Source organism: Scyliorhinus torazame, chromosome 2 (genome assembly GCF_047496885.1).
Source record: "Scyliorhinus torazame isolate Kashiwa2021f chromosome 2, sScyTor2.1, whole genome shotgun sequence".
Classification (NCBI taxonomy): Eukaryota; Metazoa; Chordata; class Chondrichthyes; order Carcharhiniformes; family Scyliorhinidae; genus Scyliorhinus; species Scyliorhinus torazame.
Genome location: NC_092708.1, coordinates 112,058,960 through 112,075,085, shown reverse-complemented (window position 1 = coordinate 112,075,085; position 16,126 = coordinate 112,058,960). Strand labels below are relative to the sequence as shown.

Below are 16,126 nucleotides of genomic sequence, written 5' to 3'. Positions count from 1 at the left end.
GTCCTGAGGGTGCCCTGATGTGAATGGACATTCTCATGGAGGGGGTGGTGGGGACTATCAGGCGTAAAAGTTTTAGAAGTATGTCTCAATACATTCAAATACGGATCCTGGGCGCGATTCTCCACCCCACGCCGAAGTGGCCGCGCCGTCGTGAACGCCGTCGAGGTTCACGACGGCGCGGAACGGCCCCGGTCGCGACCGATTCAGGCCCTGACAATGGGCCAGTATCGGGGCCGTGTCATCTACCCGCGCGAGGCCTTGTCGCCCGCGTAAAAGCAGCGCCGATTAGATGATGCGGCCGACGTGCATAACGGACGTTATCTGCGCATGCGCGGGTTGGCCGGCGCCAACCCGCGCATGCGTGGTTGCCGTCCTGTCCACATCCGCCCCACAAGAAGATGGGGGACGGATCTTGCGGGGCGGCGGAAGGAAGGAGGTCCTCCTTCAGAGAGGACGGCCCAACGATCGGTGGGCACCGATCGCGGGCCACCCCACATTTAAGGTACCCCCCGGTGCAGGATCCCCCCTCGCCCCCCCACAGGCCGCCCCCCCAGCGTTCACGCACCACCCACGACTGTAGCGACCAGGTGTGGACGGCGCTGGGGGGAACCCGCCGTTTTGGCCTGGCCGCTCGGCCCATACGGGCCTCAGAATCGCGGGGGTGCCGGAGAATCGCCATTTTGGGTATCTCCGGCGATTCTCCGGCCTGCGGCCCGTGAAACTCGACTGGCCCGTTCCCGCCGCTCAGGAGAATCGCGGGAGGGCGTCGGACCGGCGGCCCCGGAAATTTCGGCGGCCCAGGCGATTCTCCCAACCGGCGTGGGAGTGGAGAATCGCGCCCCCTGACTTTGAACGTCGGGTCTCCCGCTACGTCATTGGCGGGGGGGCGACCGGAATGGGAAATCCTGCAATTGTAAACACTGTTTTGGAACTCCCGTGGTCTTTCTGCACCTGCTGCCAATCCTTAAAAATGGGAGCAGAAAATCCCCCCCATGTTTATGAAGCTCTTTGAAATATTTTAGTGCGATAAAATGTAACATCAATACAAATTTCTTCATACCAATTATTATTAATTCACAAATATTTTCTGAGAAATGTAGTTAAATTAGTTAATTGCAATCAGGGAACTTTTTATATCTTTCTTTTTCATTACAAACTAGTGCTTACCATCGAGTTCATAGCAAAGTGGTTGTGCTGAGTCTGCAGATCCAAAGCATGCTGGTAACTCACCCCAATCTCAGTGTGACTCTGAAGGAACAACTGCTTGTTGTGGCTAATCCAGTCAAACATCTGTATTTAAAAAAAGAACTTGTTAAAGCAGCTTCAGTGATTAAATTTGATCTCAAGATGTTTACAGACAATTGCTACATATTCTGAATATAGGAAAGAGAAAGGTGAATAGGCAAAAGTAAAACTAATGAGAGTCATGTAGCAAATAAGCCTGAGAGAAAGGAACAGAGAAAAAAAATCAAATAAATATGGATCAATGGAAAGAGACGTAGATGAAGATAATTTGATCATTAGGACTCCCAGTATATCAGCCAATTTCAAGTTTTAAGGAGTTGAATTATATGTCTACAAACAAAAATTGCTGTATTCTTGTGCTAAATGACTGTGGTTTGCCCAAGACTACTGGTTTGTTCTTCGCTCAGCCATGTTTGTTTGATGTACATTTACTGCTGAGACAGTATACTGAGATGTGGATAACCTCGTTCCCAAAATTCAATGAATACCCCCAGACATTACCCACAGATATCTGAAGAATTTAGGAACGTTAACTACAGATTTCCATTGAGCCTCTTCACTGACTAAGCGATTTGAAAGACAGTTGTCTGAATTACAGAACCGAACCTTATTCCTCCACACCTCCATCTGGATGCAGTACTCAGGTCCAATAATAAAATGCAACAGCCTAAATATCTTTATAAATATGGCCCGACAGATGCATGTTGGAAATTGAGGGAGAGATTTTTACTCTCACCGCAATTGATTTTGGCGTCTTTTTTGTAGGATTCCTTTATTAACCTCCTGACAATTCAAAAGGGTTTCTTATTGGGGATTCCCTGGTATATTGATTTGTAGAGGGAATTTGTTTCTTTGGTGAGACAGCAGCAGAGGGAGGTACACCTGCTCAGGTATTGTCCGACACACAATATGAAGGCATGCAGCTATAAATATAGGGCTATAAGATTAAAAATAATGATTCTCCTATGAAGTAGGGATTAAAAATTAAAAGCACAGTTAATCTACTGGACAACGGTTTAGTGGTTTATATACTTGCCTGGGCATAATTGTGTACTCAAGGACACAAAATCTTGTGGTGTAGGATATGATATATCCTTTACCACAAGGGAGAGTCTGCAAAAATATAGGAACTGGCCACTACATCACCTCAGCAAGGCATTGATAAATTGTAAGAAACCACAATCTACAAATGGATAACCTTAAGGATGCCCCTAAATAACTTGTCAACTGAATCCTGGAACCTGAGTGTAGTGTCCTCTCAGTTTCTTATTTTCTTGAAGAATGTTGACTAAAATGAAGAGTATTGACTAAAACAAATAGAACATAGAACATAGAACGATACAGCGCAGTACAGGCCCTTCGGCCCACGATGTTGCACCGAAACAAAAGCCATCTAACCTACACTATGCCATTATCATCCATATGTTTATCCAATAAACTTTTAAATGCCCTCAATGTTGGCGAGTTCACTACTGTTGCAGGTAGGGCATTCCACGGCCTCACTACTCTGCGTAAAGAACCTACCTCTGACCTCTGTCCTATATCTGTTACCCCTCAGTTTAAAGCTATGTCCCCTCGTGCCAGCCATTTCCATCCGCGGGAGAAGGCTCTCACTGTCCACCCTATCTAACCCCCTGATCATTTTGTATGCCTCTAACGAAAACAACCTCAAGTCCATCAGCCTTTCCTCATAAGATTTTCCCTCCATACCAGGCAACATCCTGGTAAATCTCCTCTGCACCCGCTCCAAAGCCTCCACATCCTTCCTATAATGCGGTGACCAGAACTGTACGCAATACTCCAAATGCGGCCGTACCAGAGTTTTGTACAGCTGCAACATGACCTCCTAACTCCGGAACTCAATCCCTCTACCAATAAAGGCCAACACTCCATAGGCCTTCTTCACAACCCTATCAACCTGGGTGGCAACTTTCAGGGATCTATGTACATGGACACCTAGATCCCTCTGCTCATCCACACTTCCAAAAACTTTACCATTAGCCAAATATTCCGCATTCCTGTTACTCCTTCCAAAGTGAATCACCTCACACTTCTCTACATTAAACTCCATTTGCCACCTCTCAGCCCAGCTCTGCAGCTTATCTATATCCCTCTGTAACCTGCTACATCCTTCCACACTGTCGACAACACCACCGACTTTAGTATCGTCTGCAAATTTACTCACCCACCCTTCTGCGCCTTCCTCTAGGTCATTGATAAAAATGACAAACAGCAACGGCCCCAGAACAGATCCTTATGGTACGCCACTTGTAACTGAACTCCATTCTGAACATTTCCCATCAACCACCACCCTCTGTCTTCTTTCAGCTAGCCAATTTCTGATCCACATCTCTAAACCTCCCTCAATCCCCAGCCTCCGTATTTTCTGCAATAGCCTACCGTGGGGAACCTTATCAAACGCTTTACTGAAATCCATATACACCACATCAACTGCTCTACCCTCGTCTACCTGTTCAGTCACCTTCTCAAAGAACTCGATAAGGTTTCTGAGGCATGACCTACCCTTCACAAAGCCATGCTGACTATCCCTGATCATATTATTCCTATCTAGATGATTATAAATCTTGTCTCTTATAATCCCCTCCAAGACTTTACCCACTACAGACGTGAGGCTCACCGGTCTATAGTTGCCGGGGTTGTCTCTGCTCCCCTTTTTGAACAAAGGGACCACATTTGCTATCCTCCAGTCCTCTGGCACTATTCCTGTAGCCAATGATGACATAATAATCAAAGCCAAAGGTCCAGCAATCTCTTCCCTGGCCTCCCAGAGAATCCTAGGATAAATCCCATCAGGCCCCGGGGACTTATCTATTTTCAGCCTGTCCAGAATTGCCAACACCTCTTCCCTACGTACCTCAATGCCATCTATTCTAATAGCCTGGGTCTCAGCATTCTCCCCCACAACATGATCTTTTTCCAGAGTGAATACTGACGAAAAATATTCATTTAGTATCTCTCCTATCTCTTCAGACTCCACGCACAACTTCCCATCCCTGTCCTTGACTGGTCCTACTCTTTCCCTAGTCATTCGCTTATTCCTGACATACCTATAGAAAGCTTTTGGGTTTTCCTTGATCCTACCTGCCAAATACTTCTCATGTCCCCTCCTTGCTCGTTTTAGCTCTCTCTTTAGATCCTTCCTCGCTACCTTGTAACTATCCATCGCCCCAACTGAAACTTCACACCTCATCTTCACATAGGCCTCCTTCTTCCTCTTAACAAGAGATTCCACTTCTTTGGTAAACCACGGTTCCCTCGCTCTACGCCTTCCTCCCTGCCTGACCGGTACATACTTATCAAGAACACGCAGTAGCTGATCCTTGAACAAGCTCCACTTATCCAGTGTGCCCAACACTTGCAGCCTACTTCTCCACCTTATCCCCCTCAAGTCACATCTAATGGCATCATAATCACCCTTCCCCCAGCTATAACTCTTGCCCTGCGGTGTATACTTATCCCTTTCCATCATTAACGTAAACGTCACCGAATTGTGGTCACTGTCCCCAAAGTGCTCTCCTACCTCCAAATCCAACACCTGGCCTGGTTCATTACCCAAAACCAAATCCAACGTGGCCTCGCCTCTTGTTGGCCTGTCAACATATTGTGTCAGGAAACCCTCCTGCACACACTGTACAAAAAACGACCCATCTAATGTACTCGAACTATATCTTTTCCAGTCAATATTTGGAAAGTTAAAGTCTCCCATAATAACTACTCTGTTACTTTCGCTCTTATCCAGGATCATCCTCGCCATCCTTTCCTCTACATCCCTCAAACTATTTGGAGGCCTATAGAAAACTACCAACAGGGGGACCTCTCCTTTCCTGTTTCTAACCTCAGCCCATACTACCTCGGAAGATGAGTCCCCATCTAGCATCCTCTCCGCCACCGTAATACTGCTCTTGACAAGCAGCGCCACACCTCCCCCTCTTTTGCCTCCTTCTCTGAGCTTACTAAAACACTTAAACCCCGGAACCTGCAACATCCATTCCTGTCCCTGCTCTATCCATGTCTCCGAAATGGCCACCACATCGAAGTCCCAGGTACCAACCCATGCTGCCAGTTCCCCTACCTTATTTTGTATACTCCTGGCATTGAAATAGACACACTTCAAACCACCTACCTGAACACTGGCCCCCTCTTGCGACGTCAAATCTGTGCTCCTGACCTCTATACTCTCATTCTCCCTTACCCTAAAACTACAATCCAGGTTCCCATGCCCCTGCTGCATTAGTTTAAACCCCCCCCAAAGAGCACTAACAAATCTCCCCCCCAGGATATTTGTGCCCCTCAGGTTCAGATGTAGACCATCCTGTCTGTAGAGGTCCCACCTTCCCCAGAAAGAGCCCCAGTTATCCAGAAATCTGAATCCACCTGCACCATCCCTATAGCCACGTATTTAATTGCTCTCTCTCCCTATTCCTCATCTCACTATCACGTGGCACGGGCAACAACCCAGAGATAACAACTCTGTTTGTTCTCGTTCTGAGCTTCCATCCTAGCTCCCTGAAAGCCTGCCTGACATCCTTGTCCCCTTTCCGACCTATGTCGTTAGTGCCAATGTGGACCACGACTTGGGGCTGCTCCTTGGGGCCCTTAAGGACCCGGAAAACACGATCCGAGACATCACGTACCCTTGCACCTGGGATGTTGTCCAGCATGTGTGCTCAATATGCTTCTGCTGGTTCAGCTCTTTTAAGGTATAAATATTGGAACTAGGCTTTTTAGATTAATTGGATTCACTCCAGTATCTTTCAAGGTATAGGTATTGGCTGCTGTGGTGTAGCAATGATAGTTCTCTCCTAATTGGGCTAAAAGTATCTGGTTATACTCTTGTCACTTTCTACATGGGGATTTAAGGTTAATACTAGTTTAAACATTGATGGATATCTTAAATATCTCTCTGTATCATTAGTTAAAACCTGAATTATCTAATAGAAGCAAGTTATACTTTATTTTCCAAGAACTATCAATGTTGTGATTGATTGACCATTAAATATGAATTGCATTTTTGATTCTTCAATAAACTTTTCTTTAATGTGGAAACTGTGTTGATTGTATATATATATATATATATATAGTATCCAAATGCAAAAACCCATCTTCATTCACTTTTCAGTGGAGAGGTACATTGTTGAGGAGAGATACCCAGACTTTTATATCCGGGTTGTAATTTGGCTAAAACGTGTTAAAAAGGCTGTTTGGAGGACGGCGATATTCTCTGGAGGTACCTTCCCTTCAGAGAGAATTACATCAGTTCTTCAGACCTATTTAAGTGTCGCTGAGGCCTATCTTTCTCAACCTTGAATGGGAGTGGTACAGTAAGAAGTCTTACAACACCTGGTTAAAGTTCAACAGGTTTGTTTGGAATCACTAGCTTTCGGAGCGCAGCTCCTTTATCAGGTGAGTGAAGAGGTGGGTTCCACAAAATGAGAGTTTTTATCCAAGGAGTAAGCCTGATCTGGAACAGTCCCCAAAAGGGGCTAGGATTACAATCCACTTCAACATGACACCTGTCATAGAAGCATAGAGTTCTACAGCATAGAAAAGGCCCTTCCACCCGATGTGGCTGTGCCGGTCAAAAACAACTACCTAACTATTCTAATTCAATTTTCCAGCACTTGGCCCATAGCCTTGAATGTCTTGACATTGCAAGTGCACATACAAAAACTTCTGAAGTGTTATGAGGATGTTTTCCCCGACCACCCTTTCAGGCAGTGTTCCAGATTCCCACCACCCTCTGGGTGAAAAGACTTTCCCTCATATCCCCTCTAAACCTCCTGCCCCTTACCTTAAATATATGACCTCTAGTCATTGATCCCTCCACCAAGGGGAAAAGTGTATTCCTGTCTACTTTACTTATGCCCCTCATAATTTTAGACATCTCAATTATGTCTTCCTTCAGTCTCCTCTGCTCCAAGAAAACACCCACAACCTATCCAAACTCCCTTCATAACTAAATCTCTCCAGCCCAGGCAACATCCTGGTAAATCTCCTCTGCATCCTTTCCAATGCTCTCACACCCCTCCTGTAATGTGGATTCCAGTACTGCACACAATACTCTAGCTGCGGCCTAACCAATGTTTTATACAGTTCCAACAGGCTGCAGGGTGACTGGACAGGCTGGCTGAGTAGGCAGATACTTGGCAAATGCAATATAATGTGGGTAAGTGTGAGGTTATCCACTTTGGTGGCAAAAAACAGGAAGGCAGATTCATATCTGAATGGTGGCAGTTTAGGAAAAAGGGAAGTGCAACGAGGTCTGGGTGTCCTGGTGAAACAGTCACTGAAGGTTGGCATGCAGGTACAGCAGGCGGTGAGGAAAGCTATTGGCATGCTGGCCTTCATAGCAAGAGGGTTTGAGTATAGGAGTAGGGATGTCTTGCTGCATTTATACAGGGCCTTGGTGAGGCCACACCTTGAGTATTGTGTGCAGTTTTGGTTTCCTAGTTTGAGGAAGGACATTCTTGCTATTGAGGGTGTCCAGCAAAGGTTCGCCAGACTAATTCCCGGGAAGGCAGGACTGACATGAAGAAAGACTGGATCAACTGGGATTGTACTCACTGGAGTTTAGAAGATTGAGAGGGGATTTCATAGAAACATATAAAATCCTGATGGAACTTGACAGGCTAGATGTGGGAAGAATGTTCCTGATGTTGGGGACGTCCAGAACTAGCCTAAGAATAAGGGGTAAGCCATTCAGGACTGAGATGAGGAAGAACTTCTTCTCCCAGAGAGTTGCGAACTTGTGGACTTCTCTACCACAAAAAGCTGTTGGGGCCAGTTTGTTGGATATATTCAAGAGGGAGCTGGACGTGGCCCTTGCTGTAAAGGGATCAAGGGTATGATCATATTAAATGGTATTGCAGGCTCGAAGGGCTGAATGGTCTAATCCTGCACCAATTTTTATGTTTCTATGACCTCCCTGCTCATAAACTCTATGCCTCAGCTAATAAAGGCAAGGAATCCACTTTATACACCTGCCTGCTATCTTAAGGGATCGATGTGCATACACACCAATGTCCCTCTGATCCTCGGTGCTTCCCAGGGTCCTGCCATTCATCATGTTGTTTGTCTTGCCCAAATGCATCACCTCACACTTATCTGGATTGAATTCCATTTGCTACTGATCAGAGCATCTGATCATCATGTCTATATCCTCCTACAATCTAAGCTATTCGCCTCGCTATTTCCCACCCCACCAATTTTAAAATCATCCACAGCCCTCCTATATCCAAGTCTAAATTATTATACAAACCACAAACAGTAACACTGATCTCAGCAGGAACCCACTGGACACAGGTTTCCAGTCATAAAAACACCCCTTGACCATCGCACTCTGATTCCTCCCACTTATCCAATTCTGGATCCAATTTGCCATGGGCTCTTACCTCGCTATCAGTCTCCCATGTGGGACCTTTTCAAAAGCTTTGCTGAAGTCCACGTAATAATAATAATAATAATCGCTTATTGTCACAAGTAGGCTTCAACGAAGTTACTGTGAAAAGCCCCTAGTCGTGACATTCCGGCGCTTGTTCGGGGAGGCCAGTACGGGAATTGAATCCGCACTGCTGGCCTTGTTCTGCATTACAAGCCAGCTGTTTAGCCCACTGTGCTAAACCATAGTAGACTATGTCAAATGTGAATTGCATTATTGGTTCTTTAATAAACTTTTATATAATTTAGAAAATATATTGATTGTATGCATATATATTCTGCCTACAAATTCAAAAATTCATCCCAACATCTCTTCAGTGGAGAGGTATACTGTTCATAAAATCATAGAATTTACAGTGCAGAAGGAGGCCATTCAGCCGACCGAGTCTGCACTGGCCCTTGGAAAGTGCACCCTACCTCAGCCCCAACCTCCACCCTATCCCCGTAACCCAGTTGAGAATGAGATGCCTGGACTTTTATAATATATGGGTTGTTATCATCTGGAGTCCATGGAGTTGTCATAATCTGGAGTACAGGTGGAGTTCATCTGTACTCCAGCTCCAGAATATATGGGCTCAGCCATTCCTAGCTTCAGTTATCCCTGCAGCAGTGCTTCCAGAAGCTGCATTTAGCAAGCAAAACCATTAGGGAGAAGCAACCAAAAACCCAAATCCACCACAGGGATTTACTACAGGTGCAGTAAATCAGAAAAGGGGTGATAGCCCACAACATCATTTCATGTTCGTTAAGATTTCAAGAGGCTGCCACATTGCATCACTTGGCCTGCACCTGTCGCGGTCACAACCATCCTGAACCTTTATGCTGTGTAGTCTTTAAGATATTAGCAATATCAGCCATTTACAAATGCATTGATCAAATCATGGATGCCTTATTTGCTGCAGTGAGCAATTAAACACTAGTTTAATCTCAGGGGGGCGTGGTAGCACACTGCATCAGGGACCCGGTTTCAATTCAGGCCTGGGGTCTGTCTGTGTGGAGTTTGCACATTCTCCCCTTGCCTGCGTGGGTTTTCGCCAGGTGCTCCGGTTTCCTCCCACAGTCCAAACACATGCAGGTTAGGTGGATTGGCTATGCTAAATTGCCCCTTAGTTTGCTTGTGTGTGTGTTAGTGTGAGTTTGGTTATGCTTGATGTGGTGTAATGCCTCTCAAGCTATAAGTCCCTGGTGTCAAGCTAGTGACTTGTTCCAGGAATAATTAAAGTTATGAAGATATATTGGAGGAGTTTGGACTGTTTTGCTTGGAGAAAATAAATTTGAGAAGAGATTTGATAGTATTTCAAAATTATGAGAGTTCGATATATTATCACAAGTAGGCATACGTTAACATGGCAATGAAGTTACTGTGAAAATCCCTTAGTCGCCACATTCCTGCGCCTGTTCGGGTACACAGAGGGAGAACTAAGAATGTCCAATTCACCTAATAAGCACAACCTTCGGGACTTGTGAGAGGATTCGGAGCACCCAGAAGAAACCCACGCAGACACGGAGAGAACGTGTAGACTCCGCACAGACAGTGACCCAAGCGCAAATCGAACGTGAGACCCTGGCGCTGTGAAGCAGGCGTGCAAACCACTGTGCTACCATGATACCCGAGGAGAGAAACTGTTCCCACTTGTGAAAGAATCAAAAACGAGAGGGCACAGATTGAAAGTAATTGGTAAAAGAAGCAAAACCGACATGAGAAAAACTTTCTAATACAATGGTTAAGGTCTGGAATTCACTGCCTGAGAGCATGGCAGAGGCCGGTTCAATTAAAGTGTTCAAAAGGGAATTAGACTGTTATCTGAAAAGGAAGAATGTGCAGGGTTGAAAGGAGAAGGTGGGAGAATGGCACAAAATAAATGGTTCATTCAGAGTGCCGGTGCATACACAAATGGGCTGAATGGTCTCTTTCTGTGCTGTGACAATTCTGTGCTCTTCTTCCCTCTGAACAAACAGCAGCAGCATGACACGGCACTGTACTTTTACAGAGTGGAATTTTTCATGGTTCCAAAAGCCAATGATTGCATCCCTGGGGTCATATTTGCTTCTTGGCCAATACCATGCATCAACAGAAAAGGAATCAACTCTCCAAATGTCGAGCTGCAGTGTGCAAGAGATTTTTAGGAGCTACCACAATACCTTCACTTTAAGGCTATTCAGTATGTCAGCACTCCTGATTGTGAAAGCTCCACAGTGATTTTTCAAGACGACTATTTAAAGCCATGACTGATTACACTTCAGGTGTATTGTTAATTGAGAACCTAATTCTGGTTCTTTTCTTAGGTGCTACTTGAGCGGCAGGCTGGCTGCTGTGATTCAAATATGTTTTTTGGAGATTGACGTGGGACGATCATACCACAGCTGCAAAGTCCTGAGGTGGATTGACTGCATGCTGCACCCCATCTTCTACTGCACTGAGAATCAATGAGTGGAAGAGTAGACTGCCCTGAGCACTGCAACACGTGAGTTTGAGCTGAGCGGCAGCATGCAGTTTCAATGTGGAGATAGGCAGAGCTCTGTTAAATTGAATTTCTAGGTCCTATATTTAGTCAACTGGGGAGAAAATCACTATGGCCCTCCAGGTAACAACATCTCCTTCCCCATGTTCAGGGTTTCCCTGACCACTTTATAAAAGATATTCATTCATGAAATGTGGGTGTTGCTGGCTAGGCCAACATTTAATGCTCATCCCTAATTGTCCTTGATGCGGTTTTGGTCAGCTGTTCTGTATGTCACTCAGCCATTTGTGTAAAGCCCTTTGGTGAAGTTTGATATGCACTGAAAGCATTGGGTGCAGTCTACTGTCCCTCTTGAAGACAGGCTGTCCTCTTAAAGGGAAGTTGCATGGAATAATGTTGATAGAATTGAAATATGAAAGCTGGAACACCAGGACAGAGTGAGAGTTCCAGCGTGTTAGATGTGGCACTGGGGTATTTAGTGGTGGAGATGGGCAGGAGGAGTGATGCAATGGTTCCATGGTGTGGAGATGGGGATATGCACACCTCCGAGGACCACCCTGAGAAACAAGTGGGAGCAGAGGACCAAGGAGGTTAGCTCCCAAAGTCTAGACCCAAGGACATAGTAGCAGAGCTACAAGAAGTCAAATGTCCTCATGTGGGTGTTCAAGGCCATTGTCGATTGTTGTAAAAACCCATCTGGCTCACTAATGTTCTTTCGGGAAGGAAATCTGCCACCCTTACCTGGTCTGGCCTAAATGTGACTCCAGACTCTCAGCAATATGGTTGACTCTTAAATAACCTCTAAAATGGCCCAGCAAACCATTTGGTTCAAAGGCAATTCGGGATGGGCAATAAATGTTTGCTCAGCCAGCGATGCCCACAGCCCCTGAACAAATTTTTAAAAACATAGCACTGCACAATCACTGGCATTCTGCCCTTCTTTTGGAGGACAAAGTGGCACAAAATAGAAGACCTGACAGGGGACAAGGACACCAGCATATCCTGGGTCCTATAAAAGATATAGTCACAAAATGGGGCTAGCTGCAATGTAGTCCACGGCATCCGCTGCTCCTAAAAACATTGAGGATAATCGCATATTCCTACCTTATTTCCCTTCTCAACTCCAAGTACATCTTCATTCTGCTGTCTCGTGTGGTGGGCAAACTGTTGATGTGACCATGGACCTTTTGTTTCCCACCCCACCTTCCCTTTCCCTTCTCCTTTTGAATTCTCATTTTCAGACACCAAAGAACTGCCACTCTTTAATTGTTTATCAATTGGATGTTTCATTGTATTCAGTGAGTGGGCATTAATTGGGGACTTACCTGTGCTCAAATATATGGGAGCAGGCTAAAACTGTGGTTCTTGCACTGGAGTTACTTGACATGTAATGTGTGAATCTGTAAATAGAAGCTTGGTAGTGTATAAAGGTTTGGCTGCAGTTCTATCCTTCACCACCTGACTATCTGAGTTCTCGCATGGTGGCAGGGGATGGTTGCCTAAAGATAAAGATTGGAAAAGATGATTTTTCTTAGACATAAAGCTAAAATTCTAGTGACATTGTGGAAAATTGTAGAAAGCAAGCTTAGGTTATTGGGGCTCTGAAGCTCTGAAGAAGAGTCATACAGACTTGAAGCAGTGGGCACGAGTCCCACAGCACAGTGCTGACCAGATAGACACTGGTGTGTGGTACCAGGGAGAAAAGAGACCCGGTACTCCCCAGCCCTAGGCACTGTACTGATCCTATTCGGCGACACAGGAGGGTACAATGGTCCAGCAGCACGGTGCTGTCCATGAAGACCAGATCGGCATGGAAATGGAGAGCAGGAATGAGTCTTCCCAGGCAAAATTGTGTACAGTGCATCAGGAGCAGCACAGTGCTATGGCAGGGTTGCACTTACCTTGAGCTCTTCTTGCCAATGGAGGGCCATCTTGTACATGCCACTATTTATCAATTAGGTTTGACACTGATGCAATTTCCTGCTAGTGTGACACAAGATTAGAAGGCCTGATGTGACTCTGGTGGGCAGCTGTTCTAATCAGCATTCATGATGTGCAAATTAATGCAAATTTTGTTTATGCCACCTGGCAGCGGACTGACCCACCATTAGCCTGCCAGTGTAAGACTTGCAATGTGATTTCACGCTGGCGGGTTTCCTTCTTTTAGATTCGCCACTCTCACCCGCTGTGGGCAGGAAAGGTGGATTCCGCCTATAACTCTGTTTCTCTCTCCAGAGATGCTGCCAGACCTGCTGAGTTTTCCAGCTTTCTGTTTTTGTATTTCAGCTTTCCAGCATCTGCAGTAGGAGATTATGATGGATCAGGGGCGAAATTCTCCCCAAACAGCGCGATGTCCGCCGAATGGCGCCCAAAACGGCGCCAATCAGACGGGCATCGCGCCGCCCCAAAGGTGCGGAATGCTCCGCATCTTTGGGGGCCGAGCCCCAACATTGAGGGGCTAGGCCCACGCCGGAGGGATTTCCGCCCTGCCAGCTGGCGGAAACGGCCTTTGTTGCCCCGTCAGCTGGTGCGGAAATGACATGTCGGGGCAGCGCATGCGCGGGAGCGTCAGCGGCCGCTGACAGTTTCCCGCGCACGCGCAGTGGGGAAAGAGTGCTCCCACGGCACAGGCCCACCGGCGGATCGGTGGGCCCCGATCGCGGGCCAGACCACCGTGGGGGCACCCCCGTGGTCAGATCGCCCCGCGCCCCCCCAGGACCCCGGAGCCCGCCCACGCCGCCTTGTCCCGCCGGTAAATAGGTACTCTAATTTACGCCGGCGGGACAGGCAATTTATCGGCGGGACTTCGGCCCATCCGGGCCAGAGAATCCAGCGGGGGGGCCCGCCAACCGGCGCGGCCCGATTCCCGCCCCCGCCGAATATCCGGTACCGGAGACTTCGGCAACCGGCAGGGGCGGGATTCACGGCGGCCAACGGCCATTCTCCGACCCGCTGGGGGGGTCGGAGAATGACGCCCCAGATGTTGGTTGTATCAAACATTTGAAATGACACAGGACAATGATAGCCCTGAGGAAGGGAGTGAGGATAATTATGAATCTGAATAGATTATAGTCGTCACATAGGGCTGGATTTTTCACTAAGTAAGGGTCCCCATCGCCTTGGAAAAACATCGAGGGGCGAGCTTGTCCCTACTCCAGCTAGTTGCCCTGCAGGACCATTGATTGGTTCAATGCGCCCATCTTGGGAGGAGGTCCAGCCTCTGGGAGATGGCGGTCAATCAAATGACTGGCAGGTCTAAGCCCAGTGATGCCACTAGTGGCCACTGCTGGGACTACATCCAGTTCCACAAGGAGACAGAGCCAGAGTTGGAGTTAAAGGTAATGAGAGGGATGGGTTTCATTGGGACCAGACCCTGGAAAGGGAGCAAGAGGGTTTTGGAGTTGAGTAGTCAGGATTGGTGGGGGGGGGAGAGTGAAGAGAAAGCAGACCTTGGGGTGTGGGGTGCTTTCCGACACATTTTAAGGCCTGTTAAAGAGGCATCTCCCCCCCCCCCCCCCCCCCCAGTGCCCACCACCAGCCAGCGCAGTGAAGGCTGCCATGCTGGATGCTTGGCATAGGCCTCACCCTCCACTGCTTAAATCTCAGCAGCGGCAGGACAAGACTGTTAGTTTGCCACCTAAAGGTGTCAATTGGCCCACAGCCAGGCCAGCCTCCTAATGGTTCACTCACTACTAGTAAAATTGCAGCTGGTAAGGGGTCAGGCACAGTGCCCTTGCCATCTTTTTCTCACACCCTCCCAACCTTCTGCCAGAGAGAAAGAAAATCCAGCGCAAGGAGTTTTAATCTTGTGATGAATGAATTAGTCATGGACTAATTGTCATTACTAAAGTCATGGAAGTGAATAGTCTTATTAGAAACAGACAGCATGGTTTTGTATGAGGGAGGTCATGTCTCACTAATTTAATTGAGTTTTTTGAGAGGTGACAAAAATGATTGACGGGGAAGGGCTCTGGATGTTGTCTACATGGACTTCAGTAAAGCATTTGATAAGGTCCCTCATGGCAGGCTGGTGCAAAAGATTAGATCACATGGGGTCAGGGGTGAACTAGCTGGATGGATTCAGAACTGGCTTGGCCATAGAAGACAGAGGGTAGCAGTGGAAGGGTGTTTGTCCGAATGGAGGTCTATAACTAGTGGTGTTCCGCAGGGATCAGTACTGGGACCTCTGCTCTTTGTAATATGCCTTGGAAGACGACTGATTAGCAAATTTGCGGATGATACTAAGATTGCAGGAGTTGCGGATAGTGATGAAGGTTGTCAGAGAATATAGCGGAGAAATGGCAGATGGAATTTAACCCGGACAAATGCGAGATGATGCATTTTGGTAGATCCAATTTAGGTGGGAGCTATAAAATAAATGGCAGAACCATCAGGAGCATAGAGACACAGAGAGATCTGAGCGTGCAGGTCCACAGATCCTTAAAAGTGGCAATGCAGGTGGAAATGGTGGTAAAGAAAGCATATGGCATGCTTTCCTTCATAGGATGGGGTATCGAGTATAAAAGCTCGCAAATTATGTGACAGTTATATAGAACGTTAGGCCAAATTTGGAATACTGTGTCCAGTTCTGGTCACCACACTACCAGAAGGAAGTGGAGGCTTTGGAGAGAGTACAGAAAAGGTTTACTAGGATGTTGCCTGGTATGGAGGGTATTAGCTATGAGGAGAGATTGAATAAACTGGGATTGTTCTCCCGAGAGAGACAGAGGCTGAGGGAGGAGCTGATAGAAGTTTATAAAATTATTAGGGGTATAGATAGGGTGAAAAGTTGGAGGCTTTTTCGCAGGGCAGAATTGAAAGGGGGCAGAAGTTCACGGTGAGGAGGATAGGTTCAGTGGAAATGAGCGGGGGAATGTTTTTACACAGAGGGTGGTGGTGGCCTGGAATGCACTGCCAAGTGAGGTGGTTGAGGCAGATGCGTTAGCGACCTTTAAGACTTA

The 16,126-nt window shown here is 46.8% G+C and overlaps 1 protein-coding gene across 3 annotated transcripts in view; it reads right to left on the bottom strand.

Annotated features, from left to right (window-relative positions):
- kalrna (kalirin RhoGEF kinase a) overlaps nucleotides 1-16,126 on the bottom strand; it is a 1,210,365-nt gene that overhangs the window by 658,795 nt on the left and 535,444 nt on the right. For all 3 annotated transcript variants that reach the window (XM_072475613.1, XM_072475615.1, XM_072475625.1), the window contains exon 6: nucleotides 1,168-1,290. In XM_072475613.1, the coding sequence (XP_072331714.1) occupies nucleotides 1,168-1,290 (123 nt within the window). The remainder of the gene's footprint in view (nucleotides 1-1,167; nucleotides 1,291-16,126) is intronic.